Here is a 22,130-nt window from a genome sequence, read left to right on the forward strand (position 1 = left end):
GCACAGCCTTTACTGCATTAATGAGTTCAGCTACATCATCTGAACTAAAGCTCTGCGACTGATCATCATACGGAGTTGAATCTATTGTTTCCGCATCATCATCCGATGTATCCTCTTGTGTAGTCTGCCATACAGACGTATCTGTCTTAGTCTTACCTACCCCTTGGTTGCTTGTAGAGGCTACTGGAACCAAACCATAGGAAGGGAGCTGCATGTATGGGTTCATAGTGTAACCTAACCCTTGAGGTGGTGCTACTGGAGCTAACCTGTCCGCTATTGAAGACAGAGTCTTTGCGAACATATTCCATGGTGGCTCTACTGGAGGTTGAACTAACTCCTGTTTTTTACTTCGCTGAAAAGCGAAACAGTTTGCACACAAACCCTCATAAGTGACCAATTGAATCATATCAATTACCCCTGACTTACAAGATAAGCATGTTAGGGCTGTAGAAGTGCTTGACAAATTCTCCTCATCACTTTTGCCGCTCACAGACATTTTTTCTGATATTGACTACACAATTTTGTGACTGAACCACACCCTATAATCAGTATATAGAGGTGAAATCAATCTGACCACAGTGCACCTGATTTGAGGGTCAGATCAGGACTGACTTTACACAGAAAAGTCAGCACACATACTAGCAGTCAGTCACATGTTAAAGCATTAGACATTGTCATATGAGAATACAACCTCCATAATAACTTATACATAAGTAGGAAATTTGTACTTCTGTTTAACTGGTTCTTTTTCAACATAACATGCAGAAAACACAGTAATATACAGGTCTCATATGCAATAGGTACTAAAAATTAACAGTGCACACTAAGAAGTAGAAGGAATTTTTAGTACTGTATACCCTGCCTCCAGGGAGCGGGATACAGGGAGACTCACCACACTTCCATATCCAAGCAAAGACGCTCGAAAGACGCTGAGTGGATTCAGACGCTACTGGTGTACACTGCCGCTCTTGGTAACTGATAACGGACACGGACGCTCACCAACGGACACGGACGCTGAGCGACTCCACGTGCATGCAGACACTAAAGGCCTGCGACTCGGTCTAGGCGGGTTTATATCCAGTGTACACAACCGCAGCGTCTAAGCTGCGACCGAGTACCCTCGTGGTAGCGTCTGAGCCGGAAGTGAGGTTATTCAGTTCATGAAACGAGAGACCCGCGGGAACTGGCCATGAACTCGGAGGAGGGACGGCCAGGAGAGCGTCTGAAACCCCCTGTTGACTTAAACTCCCAGGATCGCGGCCTCACCTAGTCCTGGCGCCTATGATCCCCGGAGCGTAGCGCTGTCACACTCGAGATGTTCGGCGCATCAACACGCTGTTTGTAGTCTCCACCAAATCAGTGTAGCTGTGTCCTGACCCCTCTAGTAAGAGGAAGTCCATATACTCACTGTCTCCCCATGCTCCGGCCACAGCCTGGTAACGTCTGCTGGACCTGCTAGAACATCAGACACAGACGCCCGTCGAGACAGCACTGTACCGCGAAGGTAAGCGTTGTTGCGACCCGGTGGGGAGTTGTTGGAGCGACTCTTTCTAATACACGTTTAAGACGCTGTTAAGAGAAGTCGCTCAAACAAAAACAGTAAGTCTATAAAAATAAAGTAATGAAAACTTGAGGCTGCTTTCACAGCAGCCCTGTGACCATGCGGCTTCCTGCCGCACCAAGCAAAAAACTGATCTGACTGAGTCAGTGGGCGGGACTATATAGTGGAGGCCCCAATGCATCCTGGGAGGCCAGAAAGCTCGTGACCGTGTTGGTGCCATTTTCGCTGTCGCACGACAATATCCCAATGTTATCCTGTGGATAATCCTGTGGACCCAGCCAGAGAAAAAAGAGATTGAATATAAAACCGGTTGTGAAATAATATAATAGTATAGGAATTGTGGTGGAAGCAGCGCTCTTGGTATACTCCCGAGATTGTATCCCGGGGGGTATGTTTTTATATCTTTGTTTTGTATAAGGAATGCAATTATCCTTTAACTAAAGAGCAGCAGTATCCACTAATTATATGGGAAAAAATCTCCTCCATTGGTAAACCCCAGCGCCCATTCTTTGTGCACACCGGAGTCCTTGTGTGTTAATCAGGGAATACGGTGTGTGCAAATATATGTGTTTTGTGCAGGGATCACATACGGTTGTACCGGCATTGGGGGTCCCATAGGGGGTGTTAGTTTATGAACTAGCGTATGCAGAAGTGTGGAAAAAGCGGCCGACGGTGGGTCAGTATGTGCCTCCGCTGCCACAGTCCCACTGGGGGGCAAGGAGCCCCCAGAACTAGAGCCCACAGCTGCTATATTCTCCTCATATTTGTCTGTGGCTTCAGCAACACCAGCAGTGTGTTCCGCCCCAGAACCGTTGCCCTCAGAAGCAGACATGATATAACTTTTCAGTATGAGGTAACACAGTACAATTATCATCAGCACTATACCTCTAAACCCAAACCCCTGCGCAGTGTAGGCAGCACTAGCAGAGATAAAGGAGAGATATGGTGACTAAATCACAGAAAAAAATACATAATACAGTATATCTTTGTGAAAATCCTATATTAGATAACACCTGACGCACCAAGCCCCCTCAGGTTATGGAATATAGGGATAGCAAGATGAGTGAAAGACACAAAATGGACACCACTCAGCTATCAAATGCACACACAGAAAGTCACAGTTTGTACAATGCAGAGGTTATTACTGACAATAATACTGCACTGGACTAGCTTACACAGCTATATAACAATAGATATAACAGTACACAGTAAGAACTGGATGTATATCACAGGGTAATTGTACTATAAAACCCTGACTAAATGCACTCTTTCTTAACTATCACTGTCTAAAAAGGCAGGTAGAATACTTAAGTGTCATGTAAAGGCACAGCGCTGACAACCAGGCGGCTTTACATAGGAGGATTTGCCCAAGCAGTCCCAGGAACAGTGAGCTGAGGGATAATGGCGCCGCAGACACTGACAGGGAGTGAGGAAAAGACAGATATGCAGCTCCAGGGCGGGAACACTTGCTAGAAATGGCGCCCTGGGGATGGGGGAGGGGCTTCAGGTCTAAGCCTTATCCCCTCTGCTGGCAAAACCACCGGGTACTGTGGGCGATATAAGAATTGGTTTAGAGAGAAAACCTGACCTGCTCCCATGCCCTGGTGATCTAGTGGGATCGCCTGTACTGCCACAGTGTCCACCGCCAGCGCACGCGGCCCGCCTCCCACTGACCGCGCTGGATCGCGATAAAGACCGGGTCCCACAAGCGGGAGCCACTTACCACCTCCCGATGCGCGGCCACGCGATCCTGGAGAGCCCCAGCCGTGTGTGTCTAACGTGAAGAAAACCCGAAGCCTCCGCTGTAGGTACCCGGCAACCAGGGCTCGGGAGTGTACAGCGCCGCTGGGGAGAGCTGGAGCTGCAGCAGTGAATGTCACAAGACATTTACCACCGCTGCTGCCCTTGAAGTCTTCACTTCTTACCTCATAAAAAGCTTTTCTTAGGGCTGCTTGGAGCAGCCCCTCTGTTAAGTGCCTGCTTACTGCAGCACCAACTTACAAAACTGAGCTCCTGTGCTGGGAGGTGGGGTGATATAGGAGGCGGCGCTGTGCATTCTGGGAACAGTCAAAGCTTTGAGCCTGTTGGTGCCTCGGATCAAGATCCTATTCTACACCCCATTGTCCAATCCTTGTGGAGCCCAGTGTACCCCACAGCAGAAAAGGCCGTTTCTCAACCTGTAATCACAAAAACCATCATTCCCACCACAATCATCACTCACCTAGATTACTAATATGTACACCTCTCTGGCTTTCTGAACTCCACCTAATTCCTCCAGTCCATCCTTGACTCTGCTGCCAAGACTTATTTATTCAGTAAAGATTACTACAATTTCTCTTAACTTCCCAACCTCTGCTTTCCCCATAACTATTCCCCTCTCTGTGTACGCCCATCCCCTAGAATGTGAGCTCTTGCGAATAGGGCCATGTCCCCATTATATTCTCTTTATAATTATACAATTTGAACACTGATCTTACCTATATTAGTACCTATGCAGTTTGCTGTATGTGTTATCTCCATGTACAGCAGTGTTTAACCCTTTTGGTACTCTATAAATAAAAATGTTAATTATTATTATTTTAATCTTAAAGTCAACTCAAATGATGGAAGTACAGATTATGTCACCAATATTTACACTACCTGGAATGGAGTTAACGTGGTTTAAGAGACCTTCCAGACTTGCATTGGGAGACATACAGAAATGCACAGCTTCCAAAAATTCTTCTGATAAAAAGGTTTCCTTGTAATGATAAAATTAATAAAACTAATTATCAGACAGTTTTCAGATTAGTACATCTGCACAATAAGCAATTCAACAATTTTTTTTCCTCTTCCTCATTTACCTTGTATTTTCTATACAATATTTACTGTATGTAAATCTTTTCTCTCAATGTATTGTATCGCAAATTCTGATGTACTCTACCATTTCTGCTGGAATTATACACACACGATTGTATTTGTTGTAATATGCCTATGTAATTTGTTTATTAAGAGAAAAAAAAATTAGATAGATTATTTTATAACGTCTGTATGAGCGACAGACTGCTAATAAAGCAAACATGGCCTGTTCTACAAGTTCTGCTCCCATATTTACCATCTTTTCCAAAATAAAATCATTTCAGATGCAATAACTAATTACTATTACAGGTGTTTATTTCTCAGAAACTTTTTTTTTTCTTTTTAAGCAATGTGTTTATTGAAGATCAAGGCAGTCCAATAAAAACAAAACACACATTAAAATGATATATATTGAGGCATTATGTCTGAAACCAGAATTAGGCGAATATTGGAAACAAAGGCTAAATCGGCCAATAACAAATATGTGACACCGCAAGACCCAATTTTCATTTACATCAACAAAGGAGATGTCTAGAAACAGACAGAAAACGATAGACTAAAGGAAGGGAAGGAAGGAAAGACAGGAAAAGTAAATGGTGTGGCTAGAACCATTAAAGAGAAGAAAAGAAGGAAAGGGACAGAGAGCACTTGAGAGAGAAAATGAATGTAAGAAGAGAAAAAAAGGGGGTGGGGGGAGGGTTACGTGAAAGGAGAACTAGCTTTAAAGAAAGACAGCCAGGGGCCCCATATTTTGTCAAAAGATTTAGAGGAATGTTTAATAACACCGGTCATATACTCCAAGCGATGAACTGAACAAACCCTAGTGATAACTGAGGTAAGGGTAGGTGGGAGGGACTGTTTCCAATCAGCTGCCAGTTGACAAGTGGCTGCCGAGAGGACATGCCTAATAAGTGTATTCTGATAGTAGGTAGCTTCTGGGAAGGGCAATGGTAGGAGGAAAAATTTAGGATCTAGGGGAAGCGAGAGATGAAGGAGGGAAGAGAGAAAGTTCCTAATATCAGACCAGAAAATGGAGAGCTTGGGGCAGCTCCACCAAATGTGGAGTAATGAGCCTTACAGCCTGAAACCTCGCCAGCACTGATTAAGAGGCCTCGGGAAATATCCTAGCTATCCTGGAGAGAACCATCTATAAAGAATTTTGTAGACTTTGTTTTTATTCTAACACATAATAAGAATTTACTCACCGGTAATTCTATTTCTCATAGTCCGTAGTGGATGCTGGGGACTCCGTAAGGACCATGGGGATTAGCGGCTCCGCAGGAGACTGGGCACAACTATAAAGAAAGCTTTTAGACTACTGGTGTGCACTGGCTCCTCCCACTAAGACCCTCCTCCAGACCTCAGTTAGGATACTGTGCCCGGAAGAGCTGACACAATTAGGAAGGATTTTGAATCCCGGGTAAGACTCATACCAGCCACACCAATCACACCGTATAACTCGTGATACAATACCCAGTTAACAGCATGATAACAACTGAGCCTCTCAACAGATAGCTCAACAATAACCCTTTAGTTAAGCAATAACTATATACAAGTATTGCAGACAATCCGCACTTGGGATGGGCGCCCAGCATCCACTACGGACTATGAGAAATAGAATTACCGGTGAGTAAATTCTTATTTTCTCTAACGTCCTAAGTGGATGCTGGGGACTCCGAAAGGACCATGGGGATTATACCTAAGCTCCCAAACGGGCGGGAGAGTGCGGATGACTCTGCAGCACCCAATGAGAGAACTCAAGGTCCTCCTCAGCCAGGGTATCAAATTTGTAGAATTTTGCAAACGTGTTTGCCCCTGACCAAGTAGCAGCTCGGGGGGCAGCCGCCCAAGAAGAGCCCACTTTCCTCGTGGAATGGGCTTTCACTGATTTAGGATGCGGCATTCCAGCCGCAGAATGTGCAAGCTGAATCGTACTACAGATCCAGCGAGCAATAGTCTGCTTAGAAGCAGGTGCACCCAACTTGTTGGGCGCATACAGGATAAAGAGCGAGTCAGTCTTCCTGACTCCAGCTGTCCTGGAAACATAAATTTTTAGGGCCCTGACTACATCCAACAACTTGGAAGCCTCCAAGTCATTTGTAGCCGCAGGCACCACGATAGGTTGGTTCAGATGAAAAGCTGATACCACTTTGGGGAGAAACTGGGGACGAGTCCTCAATTCTGCCCTATCCATATGGAAAATCAGATAAGGGCTTTTACATGACAAAGCCGCCAATTCTGAAACACGCCTGGCCGAAGCCAAGGCCAACAACATGACCACTTTCCACGTGAGATATTTCAAATCCATGGTTTTCAGTGGCTCAAACCAATGTGACTTTAGGAAATCCAACACCACGTTGAGATCCCAAGGTGCCACTGGAGGCACAAAAGGGGGCTGAATATGCAGCACTCCCTTAACAAAAGTCTGAACTTCAGGTAGTGAAGCCAATTCTCTCTGGAAGAAAATCGATAGAGCCGAAATCTGGACCTTAATGGAACCCAATTTAAGGCCCATAGTCACCCCTGACTGTAGGAAGTGCAGGAACCGGCCCAGCTGAAATTCTTCCGTTGGGGCCTTCCTGGCCTCACACCACGCCATATGCGGTGATAATGGTTCGCGGTTACTTCTTTCCTAGCTTTTATCAGCGTAGGAATGACTTCCTCCGGAATGCCCTTTTCCTTCAGGATCCGGTGTTCAACCGCCATGCCGTCAAACGCAGCCGCGGTAAGTCTTGGAACAGACAGGGCCCCTGCTGCAGCAGGTCCTGTCTGAGCGGTAGAGGCCATGGGTCCTCTGACATCATTTCTTGAAGTTCCGGATACCACGCTCTTCTTGGCCAATCCGGAACAATGAGTATAGTTCTTACTCCTCTTCTCCTTATTATCCTCAGTACCTTTGGTATGAGAGGAAGAGGAGGGAACACATAAACCGATCGGTACACCCACGGGGTTACCAGAGCGTCCACAGCTATCGCCTGCGGGTCTCTTGACCTGGCGCAATATTTTTCTAGCTTTTTGTTTAGGCGGGACGCCATCATGTCCACCTGTGGTTTTTCCCACTGGTTTACAATCATTTGAAAGACTTCTGGATGAAGTCCCCACTCTCCCGGGTGGAGGTCGTGCCTGCTGAGGAAGTCTGCTTCCCAGTTGTCCACTCCCGGAATAAACACTGCTGACAGTGCTAACACGTGATTTTCCGCCCATCGGAGAATCCTTGTGGCTTCTGCCATCGCCGTCCTGCTTCTCGTGCCGCCCTGTCGATGTACATGGGCGACCGCCGTGATGTTGTCTGACTGGATCAGTACCGGCTGGTTTTGAAGCAGGGGTTTTGCCTGACTTAGGGCATTGTAAATGGCCCTTAGTTCCAGAATATTTATGTGCAGGGAAGTCTCCTGACTTGACCATAGTCCTTGGAAGTTTCTTCCCTGTGTGACTGCTCCACAGCCTCGAAGGCTGGCATCCGTGGTCACCAGGACCCAGTCCTGTATGCCGAATCTGCGGCCCTCTTGAAGATGAGCACTCTGCAGCCACAACAGCAGAGACACCCTTGTCCTTGGAGACAGGGTTATCAGACGATGCATCTGAAGATGCGATCCGGACCACTTGTCCAACAGGTCCCACTGAAAGGTTCTTGCATGAAACCTGCCGAATGGAATCGCTTCGTAGGAAGCTACCATTTTTCCCAGGATCCGTGTGCAGTGATGCACCGACACCTGTTTTGGTTTTAGGAGGCCTCTGACTAGAGATGACAGCTCCTTGGCCTTCTCCTCCGGGAGAAACACTTTTCTCTGTTCTGTGTCCAGAACCATCCCTAGGAACAGCAGGCGTGTCGTAGGGACCAGCTGTGACTTTGGAATGTTTAGAATCCAGCCGTGCTGTTGTAGCACTTCCCGAGATAGTGCTACCCCCTACCAACAACTGCTCTCTGGACCTCGCCTTTATCAGGAGATCGTCCAAGTACGGGATAATTAAAACTCCCTTTCTTCGAAGGAGTATCATCATTTCCGCCATTACCTTGGTAAAGACCCTCGGAGCCGTGGAGAGACCGAACGGCAACATCTGGAATTGGTAATGACAATCTTGTACCACAAACCTGAGGTACTCCTGGTGAGGATGGTAAATGGGGACATGTAGGTAAGCATCCTTGATGTCCAGCGATACCATGTAATCTCCCTCGTCCAGGCTTGCAATAACCGCCCTGAGCGATTCCATCTTGAACTTGAATTTTTTTATATATGTGTTCAAGGATTTCAAATTTAAAATGGGTCTCACCGAACCGTCCGGTTTCGGTACCACAAACATTGTGGAATAGTAAGCCCTTCCTTGTTGAAGTAGGGGCACCTTTACTATCACTTGTTGTGAATATAGCTTTTGAATTGCCTGTAACACTGCCTCCCTGCCTGAGGGAGTGGTTGGCAAGGCAGATATGAGGAAACGGCGGGGGGGAGACGTCTCGAATTCCAGTTTGTACCCCTGAGATACTATTTGAAGGATCCAGGGATCCACCCGTGAGCGAGCCCACTGATTGCTGAAATTTTTGAGACGGGCCCCCACCGTACCTGGCTCCGCCTGTGGAGCCCCAGCGTCATGCTGTGGACTTAGAGGAAGCGGAGGAGGACTTTTGCTCCTGGGAACTGGCTGTATGCTGCAGCTTTTTCCCTCTACCTCTGGGCAGAAAGGACGCGCCTTTAACCCGCTTGCCCCTATTGGGCCGAAAGGACTGTACCCGATAATACGGTGCTTTCTTTGGTTGTGAGGGAACATGGGGTAAAAATGTAGACTTCCCAGCTGTTGCTGTGGAAACGAGGTCCGAGAGACCATCCCCGAACAATTCCTCACCCTTATAAGGCAGAACTTCCATGTGTCGTTTGGAATCTGCATCACCTGTCCACTGCCGAGTCCATAACCCTCTCCTGGCAGAAATGGACATTGCACTAATTTTGGATGCCAGCCGGCAAATATCCCTCTGTGCATCCCTCATGTATAAAAGTGCGTCTTTTATATGCTCTACGTTTAGCAAAATAGTGTCCCTGTCTAGGGTATCTATATTTTCTGACAGGGAATCTGACCACGCAGCAGCAGCGCTGCACATCCAAGCTGAAGCTATAGCCGGTCTCAGTATCACACCTGTGTGTGTATATATAGATTTCAGGATAGCCTCCTGCTTTCTATCAGCAGATTCCTTCAGGGCGGCCGTATCCGGAGACGGTAGTGCCACCTTCTTTGATAAGCGTGTGAGCGCTTTATCCACCCTAGGGGATGTTTCCCAGCGTGACCTATCCTCTGGCGGGAAAGGGTACGCCATTAGTAACCTCTTAGAAATTACCATCTTTTTATCAGGGGAAGCCCACGCTTCTTCACACACTTCATTTAACTCTTCAGATGGAGGAAAAGCTACTGGTAGTTTTTTCTCTCCAAACATTATACCCTTTTTTGTGGTACCGGGGGTAACATCAGAAATGTGCAACACATTTTTCATTGCCTCAATCATGTAACGTGTGGCCCTACTGGAAGTTACATTAGTCTCTTCGTCGTCGACACTGGAGTCAGTATCCGTGTCGACATCTGTGTCAACCATCCGAGGTAGCGGGCGTTTTAGAGCCCCTGATGGTTTTTGAGACGCCTGGGCAGGCACAGGCTGAGAAGCCGGCTGTCCCACATTAGGTATGTCGTCAAACCTTTTATGTAAGGAGTCGACACTATCATGTAATTCCTTCCACAGCACCATCCACTCAGGTGTCGACCCCGCAGGGGATACATCACATTTACAGGCATCTGCTCCGCCTCCACATAAGCCTCCTCATCAAACATGTCGACACAGCCGTACCGACACACCGCAAACACACAGGGAATGCTCTGACAGAGGACAGGACCCCACAAAGCCCTTTGGGGAGACAGAGAGAGAGTATGCCAGCACACACCAGAGCGCTATATAACACTGGGATCCCACTATCAATGAGTGTTTTCCCAATAGCTGCTTTTTTATATATATTACAGGTTGAGTATCCCATATCCAAATATTCCGAAATACGGAATATTCCGAAATACGGACTTTTTTGAGTGAGAGTGAAATAGTGAAACCTTTGTTTTTTGATAGCTCAATGTACACAACCTTTGTTTAATACACAAAGTTATTAAAAATATTGTATTAAATGACCTTTAGGCTGTGTGTATAAGGTGTTTATGAAACATAAATGAATTGTGTGAATGTAGACACGCTTTGTTTAATGCACAAAGTTATAAAAAATATTGGCTAAAATGACCTTCAAGCTGTGTATATAAGGTGTATATGAAACATAAATGCATTATGTGCTTAGATTTAGGTCCCATCGCCATGATATCTCAATATGGTATGCAATTATTCCAAAATACGGAAAAATCCGATATCCAAAATACCTCTGGTCCCAAGCATTTTGGATAAGGGATACTCAACCTGTACATATATCTATATATCTATACTGCGCCTAAATTTAGTGCCCCCCCTCTCTTTTTTACCCTTCTGTAGTATTCTCAGACTGCAGGGGAGAGTCAGGGAGCTTACTTCCAGCGGAACTGTGAGGGAAAAATGGCGCCAGTGTGCTGAGGGAGAAGCCCCGCCCCCTTTTCGGCTGACTTTCTCCCGCTTTTTCTGTGAAACTGGCAGGGGTAATTTTACATCTATATAGCCTCTGGGACTATATATGATGTATATTTTGCCAGCCAAGGTGTTATTTATTGCCCTCAGGGCGCCCCCCCCCCAGCGCCCTGCACCCATCAGTGACCGAAGTGTGAGGTGTACATGAGGAGCAATGGCGCACAGCTGCAGTGCTGTGCGCTACCTTGGTGAAGACCGAAGTCTTCTGCCGCCGATTTTCCGGACCTTCTTCGTGCTTCTGGCTCTGTAAGGGGGACGGCGGCGCGGCTCCGGGAACGAACACCAAGGTCGGGTCCTGCGGTCGATCCCTCTGGAGCTAATGGTGTCCAGTAGCCTAAGAAGCCCAAACTACCACCTGTTAGGTAGGTTCGCTTCTTCTCCCCTTAGTCCCTCGCTGCAGTGAGTCTGTTGCCAGCAGATCTCACTGAAAATAAAAAACCTAAATATACTTTCTTTCTAGGTGCTCAGGAGAGCCCCTAGTGTGCATCCAGCTCGGCCGGGCACAAGAATCTAACTGAGGTCTGGAGGAGGATCTTAGTGGGAGGAGCCAGTGCACACCAGTAGTCTAAAAGCTTTCTTTATAGTTGTGCCCAGTCTCCTGCGGAGCCGCTAATCCTCATGGTCCTTACGGAGTCCCCAGCATCCACTTAGGACGTTAGAGAAATAGAGCTTATCAGAAACTTTTTAATCAGCAAGGATTATTGCCACTGAGAAATAAAGTGGAGAACACACACTCATGTTAAGACTACACAAAAGGGATGGAGTTACCTGTAAAACGTACACCTCCGGGTGCAGTGGTTTATAACAAAGTGCAATATCTGCTTTCCTTTGCATTGATTCCTCAGCTAACTTCAATCTTCTCTGCATTTCTTTCTTAACCTGAAACAAGAAATCAAACGGATAAAATTAAAATAAACACTCTGTGAATTTATTAAAATTAGGTGCTTAGTACATTGGAGAGCCTAGGCTGTCTTTTATTAGAATTCTAGACTTGCTGAGCGACTTTGGTAAAGTGTCAGGATTTGAGGTGAATTTAGATAAATCGTGTAGATGTTTTTGGTGCCATGTAACTAAACCTACATGAATCAGACGGATTTCTCTGCCTTGGGCAAAAAAACACAGTTTATTTAGGTATCAAGCTCACAAAATACCCATCGGAATTATAGTGTGTTAACATTAAAAAGGCAATCTCAGCGATCTCATCTGAATTGGAGGGGTGGCAGTGATAGCAAAAGCGCATTATAGCGCTTATTGTACCCGACATTGAGGAGCGAGGACTCATTTTTTCAAAATGGATGAGTCCCCGGGGACGTGCTGCACTGGGATAGGCTACAAATTTAATAATTGATGTCTTCCTTGTGCGGCTGCAGAGAGGACTATATAAGTGGAGGAAGAGCCAGCCGGGCAATGGAGACATCATTCATTAAATCTGTAGCGAATCCCAGTGGAGCGCATCCCTGGGGACCCAACCATTCTAAAAAAGTACATATGCTGCCAGCAGGGAGCCGTGCACAAGAGTTAAAGCGCTCCGCCTCCATCCGCCCGCACACTGGTCCCTCCCATGGCGAGCAGCAGCTATAGCCTACGCTGACATTGGAGAGCTGATGGAATCCTGATTTCTGTGGCCTCAGTGCCGCCCCACAGTTCTCAATAGACTGCACTGCTGTGCCACCGGCAAAGGGGATCTGAGAAGAGAGAGCCACCTGAGTGCACTGCTCCTGGATCGGATCCAGACAAGCCGATGCCTTACCTTTTGGGGACCCCTAACAGAGGCCTGGCATACACAAGGTGGCGGGCCGCTGCAAGCAGGACATTGTTGCAGAAAGAACAAAAGAGGGGTAGCAGAGAAGGTACAGAGAAGGCAGTGTGTGGCTGTAGAGCCAGAATAGCCGTGATTGCATGGCAGTAGTGAGGGTGCAGGGATTGCAATGTGTGGCTGTAGTGGGGGTGCAGCGATTACGCCATGTGTCTTTAGTAAGGGTACATCGATTGCAGTAAGGGTACATCGATTGCAGTAAGGGTGCAGTGATTGCAGTGTGTGGCAGTAGTGAGGGTGCAGTAATTGCAGTGTGTGCTGCAGTGGGGGTGCAGTGATTACAGTGTGTGTCTTTAGTAATGGTGCAGCAATTGTAGTGTGTGTCTTTAGTAAGGGTGCAGTGATTGTAGGGAGGGTGCAATGATTGCAGTGTGTGGCTGTAGTGACAGACAAGTGAGCTAGGATCGTATTTTTGCCTAAGTGTTAGTACACTTAAAGCAATGAACACTACTTGCCCCAGTACTGCCCCAACTGCTATCTACTCTTTACCCTTTCCTACTCCCAGTACTACCTACCACTAAACTATTACTTATCCCCTCCTTTCCCCCAGCTGCTATCTAACCTTAGCCCCTCATTGCCCCCGACACTGCCTGCCAATAGACCCCTTCCTTGCCCCTCAGCACTATACCAACCACCATTTCCATTTACCCCCTTCCCTACCGCCAGCACTGCCTGCCCTTACCCCTTCTACCCTATCTTCTCTTTGCCTCTACCTATAGCTCTAACCAGCTTCTCCCTGCCTCTCCCCCCATAATATGTAATGGGATCCAGGAACAATGGAGTAGGACCCCAATTTTTTAAAATGGGTCCCTGTGACCCACACATTTTTTTTGCTTGGCGTGATCAGTGTGTGGAATCCCTTGTTGCTCTCTTACCTTGGCAGAGCCAATCTAATTAAAATGCCCACTTTCGGGGGGCGTGGTCTAGCTGGATATGGAGTAGGACGTGATCTCCTAGCTCCCCAGCCTAAATTCTCCTGTAAGGTATCCTGTTGCCCTGAGTGAATGCCCACTGGGCCCTGCACAGCTATCTGAAGGGCTACTGACTACTTGAGGTGTGCTGCTGGATGATTCTGTGCGCTCCTCCCTGGATAATAGGCATTTACAGGTGCTGCGCTGTGCTGGCCGGGATCGACCGCCGCCATCTTGAAATTCTCCTGCCTGAGCTCGTGGCTCTGATTGCACCCCCCAACTGACCTGATTTGCCCTGCTGGTGCCTGGAGCACGGACCGCGGGACCCCGCCGCTGAGAGCGCCTGGCGATTTGGCCCACTCCTGCGCTGGATTCCCCCGAGGAGCTACTGCTCGTGAGTGTCCGGCGGGCGCCATATTGCGGTTGGCGGTGGCGGCCTCCGACCGCTCTGTGGCCCTGCCTGGCCGGATTGATTGGCTGCCCTGTTCTCACCTGGGGGGGTGGCCCGCGGTATCCACTGCTCTGCGCGAGCTGTGTCCTGGTCCCCCCTCTGCACCGACTTTCCTGGACAAGGGTGCCGGATATATGAGGCTGTCGGGCGCCATCTTGTGATTGGCGGTGAGCGCGGCTCTGCTCCCGCCTGAACTCCTCCTGCTACCTGGCTTGGCTGGCTTAAACTGTGTGCCTGGATCGCTGTGGGCCTCTACTGTGTGGGAGTTCTCCACAGTATTCTTATATTGACCCCTGAAGAGTGAGTGCAGTTTTATATGGCTCTGCTGCAGCTTGCTGGTCTTTAATATATACAGTGCTGAGAGTTGTGGGGTTGCGCGGGCTGGTGGTCACGCTCCTGCATCTACCCCCCCCTCCCCCACGCTCCTGTGCTGCATATTTCACTGCTGGCACTTCACGCGGCTCATCTACTGCAGTGCATATCCCTGAACTGGCACTAATACACCACTGCCTCCCTTTTCTACATTGTGCCTGTCCTGTGATTTATAACATAGCTTTCATTCATCTAGACCTGTTCTATCAACCTGATGGTCCGTAGACGTCGTTCCTCTGCTGCGGCCCGTTTAGCACAATTTGCTCACGTAGAACGCACTCCTGTTTCTCCTGCATCTTTTGCATCGCCGCCGGCCCCCTCCTCTTCCCCCTATCCAGCATGGCGGAGGCTGCTGAGGTTACTATGTCTCAACTTTTGCAAGCCATTACGGATTCTGAGAAGCGGCTTGCGGATAGAGTGTCGGAAGTTCATATTGACATTTCGTTTATACGCCAAGATATGCAGAAACTCCAGGACAGAGTTGGGGAGACTGAGAACCACATTTCTTCGCTGGAAGACTCCTGCACACCTGTCCCCGCCCGCCTTACTTCCCTGGTAACGGAGATGTCTGCGTGCAAGCTTAAATTGATGGATATCGAGGGGCGCCTCAGACGGCATAATGTTCGTTTTGAGGGCCTACCAGAAAAGGCAGAGGGTTCTCAACCGGAACAATTCCTGGAGTCCTGGCTGCTATCCACATTCGGCAAGGATGCGTTTACCCAACAGTTTGCTATTGAAAGGGCCCACCGTGTTCCTACTCGCCCTCTTCCCCCGGGCGCACCGCCTAGGACCTTCATCGCTAAGATTCTTCACTACAAGGACAGGGATACTATTTTGCGACTTGCTAGGATTAAGGTCCCGCTGGAGCATGGAGGTCAGAGGATCGCTGTGTTTCTGGAATTTTCAGCTGAGGTCCAGAAATCCCGTGCGAAGTTTACGCAGGGTAAGCAGCGACTTCGTGCTCTTCAACTACAATATTCTATGTTATATCCTGCTCGTCTCCGGGTGGTGTCTGGCAACCGCACTCATTTCTTCGATACTCCGAGAGAAGCATCTGCATGGATTGATCTACAACCTCGACCTCATGCTGCTCCACCCTGAGGAACTTTTATACATATATATGTGTTTCATATTTGAATGTTGTGTCTTTCTGGGAAAGTTTTCTTTTTGCCAGGGCTGGTGAATGCTTGATATGGGCAAGTTTCTTTTGATGTTAGGCTGGGGACCTCATGTCCTTAAGGTTATGGGGTTTAGTTGCCCCACAGATAGTTTATTTTAGGTTTATTGATTCTCTTCTAGAGTCAATTTAATGTTTGGGAATAGGTGTACCTATGTTTGGGTTGGTATGCGGGGAGGGTTTTGTTATTTTTCTTATCATTGTCTTTTGTATTTTTCTGTGTGTTTTTTTTTGTGCTATATTATTTTGAACGTGCTGAATTATGGATACCTTCTTTTTGTGCAGGCGATGGCGGGTACCATGCTGGAGTGCGGTTGGCTTACTGTTGTTATACTCGAATACTATATGCTACTATGGTGAACGTTTTCTCATGGAACGTAGAGGCCTTAATGATAAGGTTAAACGTTCCCTAGTTTTAAAATATGTTAAGTCTCAAAATCCTGGTTTGGTTTGTCTTATGGAGACGCATCTTATTGGTAGTCGTGTTCTTTCACTTAAAAAGCCTTGGGTGAGGTGGGCGTTTCACTCCACTTTCCATTCTAATTCCAGGGGAGTAGATAAAGACAACCTTTCTGTCAAACTGACAGGTGGCACACACCCTTTCTCCTAGGCTCCGCCCCCTTTAATATTAAATGAGTGTTTGATATCGCTTTAATATAAAATTTAATATAAAATTTAATATTAAATTTATAGTGTTCGATATTAAACCGTATTAAAAATTGTCGCGTAACACCAGTCGCAGAGTGTCACGTAACATCAGCCACAGAATGCGCAATAAATCTGTATCACAAACCAGCTTGTGATGAAAAAATTCACTATTTTGATTAGTCTGTACACTTTCAAACATGACTTTGTTATAGTTCACATGTTATAGGTCACACATTCAAACAATTTAAACGTCACGCTTGGTACACACAGTACAGCTTTAAAAATCCACAGATCTACGGACTACAATATGACCATGTCCATTTTCTTAGATGTACGGAAGCATCACACATGGCACTAATTTAAAAACATATTGATTTTAATGGCCATGAGTGATAAATGATGACAGCACATTTTAAAAATCCACAGATCTACGGACTACAATATGACCATGTCCATTTTCTTAGATGTACGGAAGCATCACACATGGCACTAATTTAAAAACATATTGATTTTAATGGCCATGAGTGATAAATGATGACAGCACATTTTAAAAAAAGCAGCTTGTTATCTCTGTAGAAGAACATTAGCGCCACCTACAGGTTTATGTGCTGACTCAAATCGGATTTTTCCGTATTTTGGATTAATTAGATATCATAATGAGATATCATGGTGATGAGTCCTAAATCTAAGCACAGAATGCATTTATGTTACATGTACACATTATACACACAGCCTGAAAGTAATTTTAGCTACAAATCAGTAAGCCAGTGGATATTTATGGAATCATAAAATAATTTGTATTCATGTACATTAGTTCATAAGAACTTCTGTATAATGCTTTTTAGGAATTAATTTTGTTATTAAATAATTTTATAGGCTTTTTATGATTTTGTTATTGCATTTATGTTACATGTACACATTATACACACAGCCTGAAAGTAATTTTAGCTACAAATCAGTAAGCCAGTAGATATTTATGGAATCATAAAATAATTTGTTTTCATGTACATTAGTTCATAAGTACTTCTGTATAATGCTTTTTATGAATTAATTTTGTTATTAAATAATTTTATGGGGTTTTTATGAATTATTTTTGTTATTAAATAATTTTATTCTAATTGTTTGTTTGGGTGACTTTTTTTTTTTTTTTTGGTGATTGGTTATCCGCTGTAGGAATCCAGAAAACCTCATCTTCTACAGTATAAGATATACCCATTTGGAAGGACAGCCATTCAATCTATACAAGAACTTTAGAGCACTCAGGAATTGTTTTTTCTGTATATATATATATATATATATATATATATATATATATATATATATATATATGTATATATAAGTATTTGGTATGTTTTTGAAGCGCTGAGTATGACGTGTAAGGTACCGCTAACAGATTATATCTTTATTGTAACTGAAAAGAATGATTACATTTACTAATGTATAAACCAAAGATTATATGTTTAAAAACCCCGCCCCAGCATCTTGGAAATGTGGGACGGCATACCACAGGTTGGTGGGGGCCATATGGCTCACAGCCATGGCTATAAGAATAGGACACAGCACTGAAGTGGGACAGAGCACTGAGAAGGAATTTCAAACGAACTCGCATCGCTATACACACGTGAAGACATTATGGTAAGTGTTATTATTATTATTATTTATTATTATTATTATCATTATGGATCTAGCATGTTATATTTTTTTATTTTACAAATATGGCTGTGAAATAAGTATAATTGTCACTCACTGAAGGCTGTTTAAATATGTGGTAATCATTTTGGGAATGCACCGACACAGTATTTCATGTAAATCGTTTGACTAATCTCATGTTTATACAAATTGCATATTTTTTATTTTACAAATATAGCTGTGAATTAATGTGAGTAAAGTGCAAACAAGTTGTATAAAATGTTAGGAAGCGCTTCCTAACATTTCATATTCCATTTTTGCACTTTAATCTACAATTGGTATTTAGTAAGTACCATTGGGAGCCGCTTAGTATTGTTAGTAAGTACCATTGGGAGCCGGTTAGTATTGATTAAATTAATTAATTTTGTGTATGATAAAACGCGCAGGCTAGTTGATCATACGAGCACCAGGCATTTCTTTTGGTTTTTAATTATTGTGACTGCCTGAAGGTTGTTTAAATATGTGGTAATAGTGCCATCTAGTGGTTCATTTTGGGAATGCACCGACACTGTATTTCATGTAAATCGTTTGACAGATATTAATCGTATCTCATTTTCATTATTGGTTCAGAGACAGACAATGCAGAACATCAACAGCAAAGATGATTTCATGTGTAGATCCGGTTCTGATGATGATGATTTGCCAAGTTATCAAACGACCCATGGTAAGCTATGTCTATAAATACCATTGACACGTTTTTATTTATATTTAAAGTTTAAATAGTATGAAATTATAGTCAATGTCTACAATTTGTTCATTTTTACTTATTTTTAAAAGTTTAAATAGTATGAACGTACAACAGTCTGGATACATTGATAAGTAATTATTAAATAATTATTTTCTCATTTTTATTTCTCCCTATTTATTTCTCCCAATTTAATGACAGTAATCACAGACACAGAGAATTTCGATTCGGTTGGTGATAGCCCATTTGGCTTAGATTTCAGCGTTATACCCGATTTTACTAATATTTTGGAATTGGCTCCAGCCTGTGAGTAACATGATATTTTTTTTTATTTTTTATTTATTTATTTTTTATTATTATTTTTATTTATTTATTTATTTATTTTTCCACGGCTAAAGAATTAAAAATAAACCTTGTACAGTTGTGCTGATTTGTTGTCAACTGTACACACTTTATATTCGAAATAATACATCTCTTTTCCATGTTATTCTAATTTTATACCGTATGTAATATTTATTTTTTCATTTTTTCACCGGCTAAAGATTCCACAAAAATGGATGATGCGACGGCTGACGGTATTCTACGGGACATATTGAACAAACCTGAATATTGTCACAACGCCGCTATACAGACCAGCAATGTTGTTGATGAGCGACCGTTTTTCCCCCACGCGACAGGGGGTCGGGCTAAAACATTCGAATATAAAGCAGGTGTGTAATCAAGCACTGTTATATGGTATATTGTTATGCTGTGATTTAAATGCTGATTTACGTGCATCAGCGTTTATATTTATTTTATAATATATGTATTACAGACGACGCTGTAGCAAGGCGATATGATCCTACGATACCAACAGGCCGTGATACAGTCGCGCAAATACACAGGCCTAGTACAAACGGGAAAACATCAAAACGCACAACCGCCGCTGAAACGGAGAACCACCAATTCGCAGCAGCAGGTGTGTAATCAAACACTGTTATATGGTATATTGTTATGCTGTGATTTAAATGCTGATTTACGTGCATCGGCGTTTATATTTTATAATATATGTATTACAGATGACGCTGTAGCAAGGCGATATGATCCTACGATACCAACAGGCCGTGATACAGTCGCGCAAATACACAGGCCTAGTACAAGCGGGAAAATATCAAAACGCACAACCGCCGCTGAAACGGAGAACCATCAATTCGTAACGCCGTCGATTGTACATAACAGCCTAAAGGATGTTGCTAGGTCATCGGTTATGGTGGTGCATAACGGCTGTATCAACCCGAACAAACGAAGGCCGGCTCGACCAAGAACGAATGAGAGAAGTCATAATTCAGCATTTACAGATCTTAAAAGAAAATTGTCATATTCCGAAAATGATAAGCCGCAACGGAGAAGGATCGCGTTACAAACTGTATCAAGCGTAAGTAACGATGTTGCTGTAACATCAAAACACACAGCGTTTAACACTGCAGACCGGGATGTCGCTGGTAATACAAAGACTGTAAAGGTTAAGAGGGCATCGCGTCTCTCAAGAAGTAATGTTAAGCAATTGCCGCAATCAGCTGTAATCACAATTCCAGATACACAGGTTTGTTCTGAAACAGAAACAAGGCACATAGCAGGCATTGGTTTGTTATCAAATATTGACTCAAGAAGTAATGTTAAGCAATTGTCGCAATCCGATGTCATCACTATTCCCGATACACAGGATTGCTCTGAAACAGAAACAAGACACACAGCTGGTAATCCTGTGATATCAGATATTGATGACATAAATGGGCAAGAGCTTATTACAAACGGTGTAGAGTCAACGACACAAGATCCGCAGAATAGTTCTGATGAAGTATTATCAGCCGTTGCAGGAATTCCTGGTAATACTACAACGGTTGATTGTGTAACATCAATGCCCAATATTTTTACAACGACAGCCATGGTACACGCATCGGCTGATGCTTGTGCACCGGCGCGAGGGATAGCGCCCGACATAGTTGATGAATGTCAAAATACAGAACAATTAGGCCAAGACGCCGAAATACAATTTTACGCGTTGTTGGGTAAGATACGGGAAGATGTTGAGAACATGAGGGCGTAAAAGCCGGATATTTGTTAAAACACATTAAAGGTGTGAGCCACGGTAGTAAATGTAAACAAGACATTGTTAAAGAAGTTGTTGAGACGTATATGAATGTCATGTCAAAATACATAGATTGGTCAGTTAAGACAACTGAATTTATTAAAGCCAACATACATCATTTTGCAGAAATAAATTAAACTGAGCTGTGACTAGGCATGTTAGGCAATGGTTTGAAACGTGTTTTAAATTTAAATGCCTGTAAAAAAAAACCACGAATTAAACCTTGTTTAACATACAAGAACTCACAGTTATTCCGACGTGCAAAGGTGAAACAGGCTGTAACAACATTAACCAGATTGAGAAAGCGCAAGCGGCACAGGGAACATGTGGTAGGCGGGAAGCAGAGTGCGATGTATGTAGATTTAGATCAATCGCCACCCCAAGCATTACCGATTGACGAATCACAGACTGACAATATTGAGCGCATTACAAGCCCCATATATGATGATGCAGGCGGTGTTGAGTCACCCGGTAATGACGAAGGTCGGCAACATGTATATTTAGAGGCAATTAACAGTTATGAACGACAACGACCGCATTTCAGAGCCGTTGAGTACCACAATCACTATCGGTTTGTTAATTTGGACAGGGTTACATCATTTGTAGAGGGGGTTCGATCCATTCATACTGCTATACAGGCCATGCTCGATGGTGTCCTTGCGGGCGTGGATCCTGCCGACCGCGTTCAGCTTAGATTGGAGGGGGGTGGGTTACACAACGCCATCTATTCGCATCGTAAGCCGCAAGAAACATTAGACGCTGCCAGTTTTTTGAACCAGATTACAAACACGCTTCAAAGTAACGCTGAATTCTTATTATCCACAGGCTTAAGATTTGTGATCAGTATTTTTAGGAACAGGTCAGGGCGTGGTTTGACCGGTAGAAGTTTACACCGCTTGCCCCAAAGTTTAATAATAAATAAAAGAGGTATCTCTATGACTTTAGACGCATAGGTAATAACCTGTGTTTGGCCGCTAGCGTCTGTAAACTTCTGGATAAAGGTAACAATGCCAATGATCATGTAATACAGGAGAGAGTGATCCAACTACATAAAGCTTTGAACCTGCCGCTTGATAAAGCGGTCAGCTTTAGCGATGTTGCAATTTTTGAAAATTATTTAAATGTTTCGATCAATCTCCTCTATTACAATCAAGGGGATTGGAAATACTACTGTACGGACAGCCGTTACAAAGACACGCTGTTTGTGCTATATCACGATT

At 44.5% G+C, this 22,130-nt stretch overlaps 1 protein-coding gene across 1 annotated transcript in view; it reads right to left on the reverse strand.

Annotated features, from left to right (window-relative positions):
• Positions 1-22,130, reverse strand: part of OGFOD2 (2-oxoglutarate and iron dependent oxygenase domain containing 2) — a 155,204-nt gene that overhangs the window by 59,190 nt on the left and 73,884 nt on the right. Inside the window, exons 3-4 of the mRNA XM_063964554.1 lie at positions 11,802-11,912; positions 4,202-4,301 (exon numbers count right to left, since the gene is read on the reverse strand). Coding sequence (XP_063820624.1) covers positions 4,202-4,301; positions 11,802-11,912 — 211 coding nt within the window. The remainder of the gene's footprint in view (positions 1-4,201; positions 4,302-11,801; positions 11,913-22,130) is intronic.

Source organism: Pseudophryne corroboree, chromosome 1 (assembly GCF_028390025.1).
Source record: "Pseudophryne corroboree isolate aPseCor3 chromosome 1, aPseCor3.hap2, whole genome shotgun sequence".
Classification (NCBI taxonomy): Eukaryota; Metazoa; Chordata; class Amphibia; order Anura; family Myobatrachidae; genus Pseudophryne; species Pseudophryne corroboree.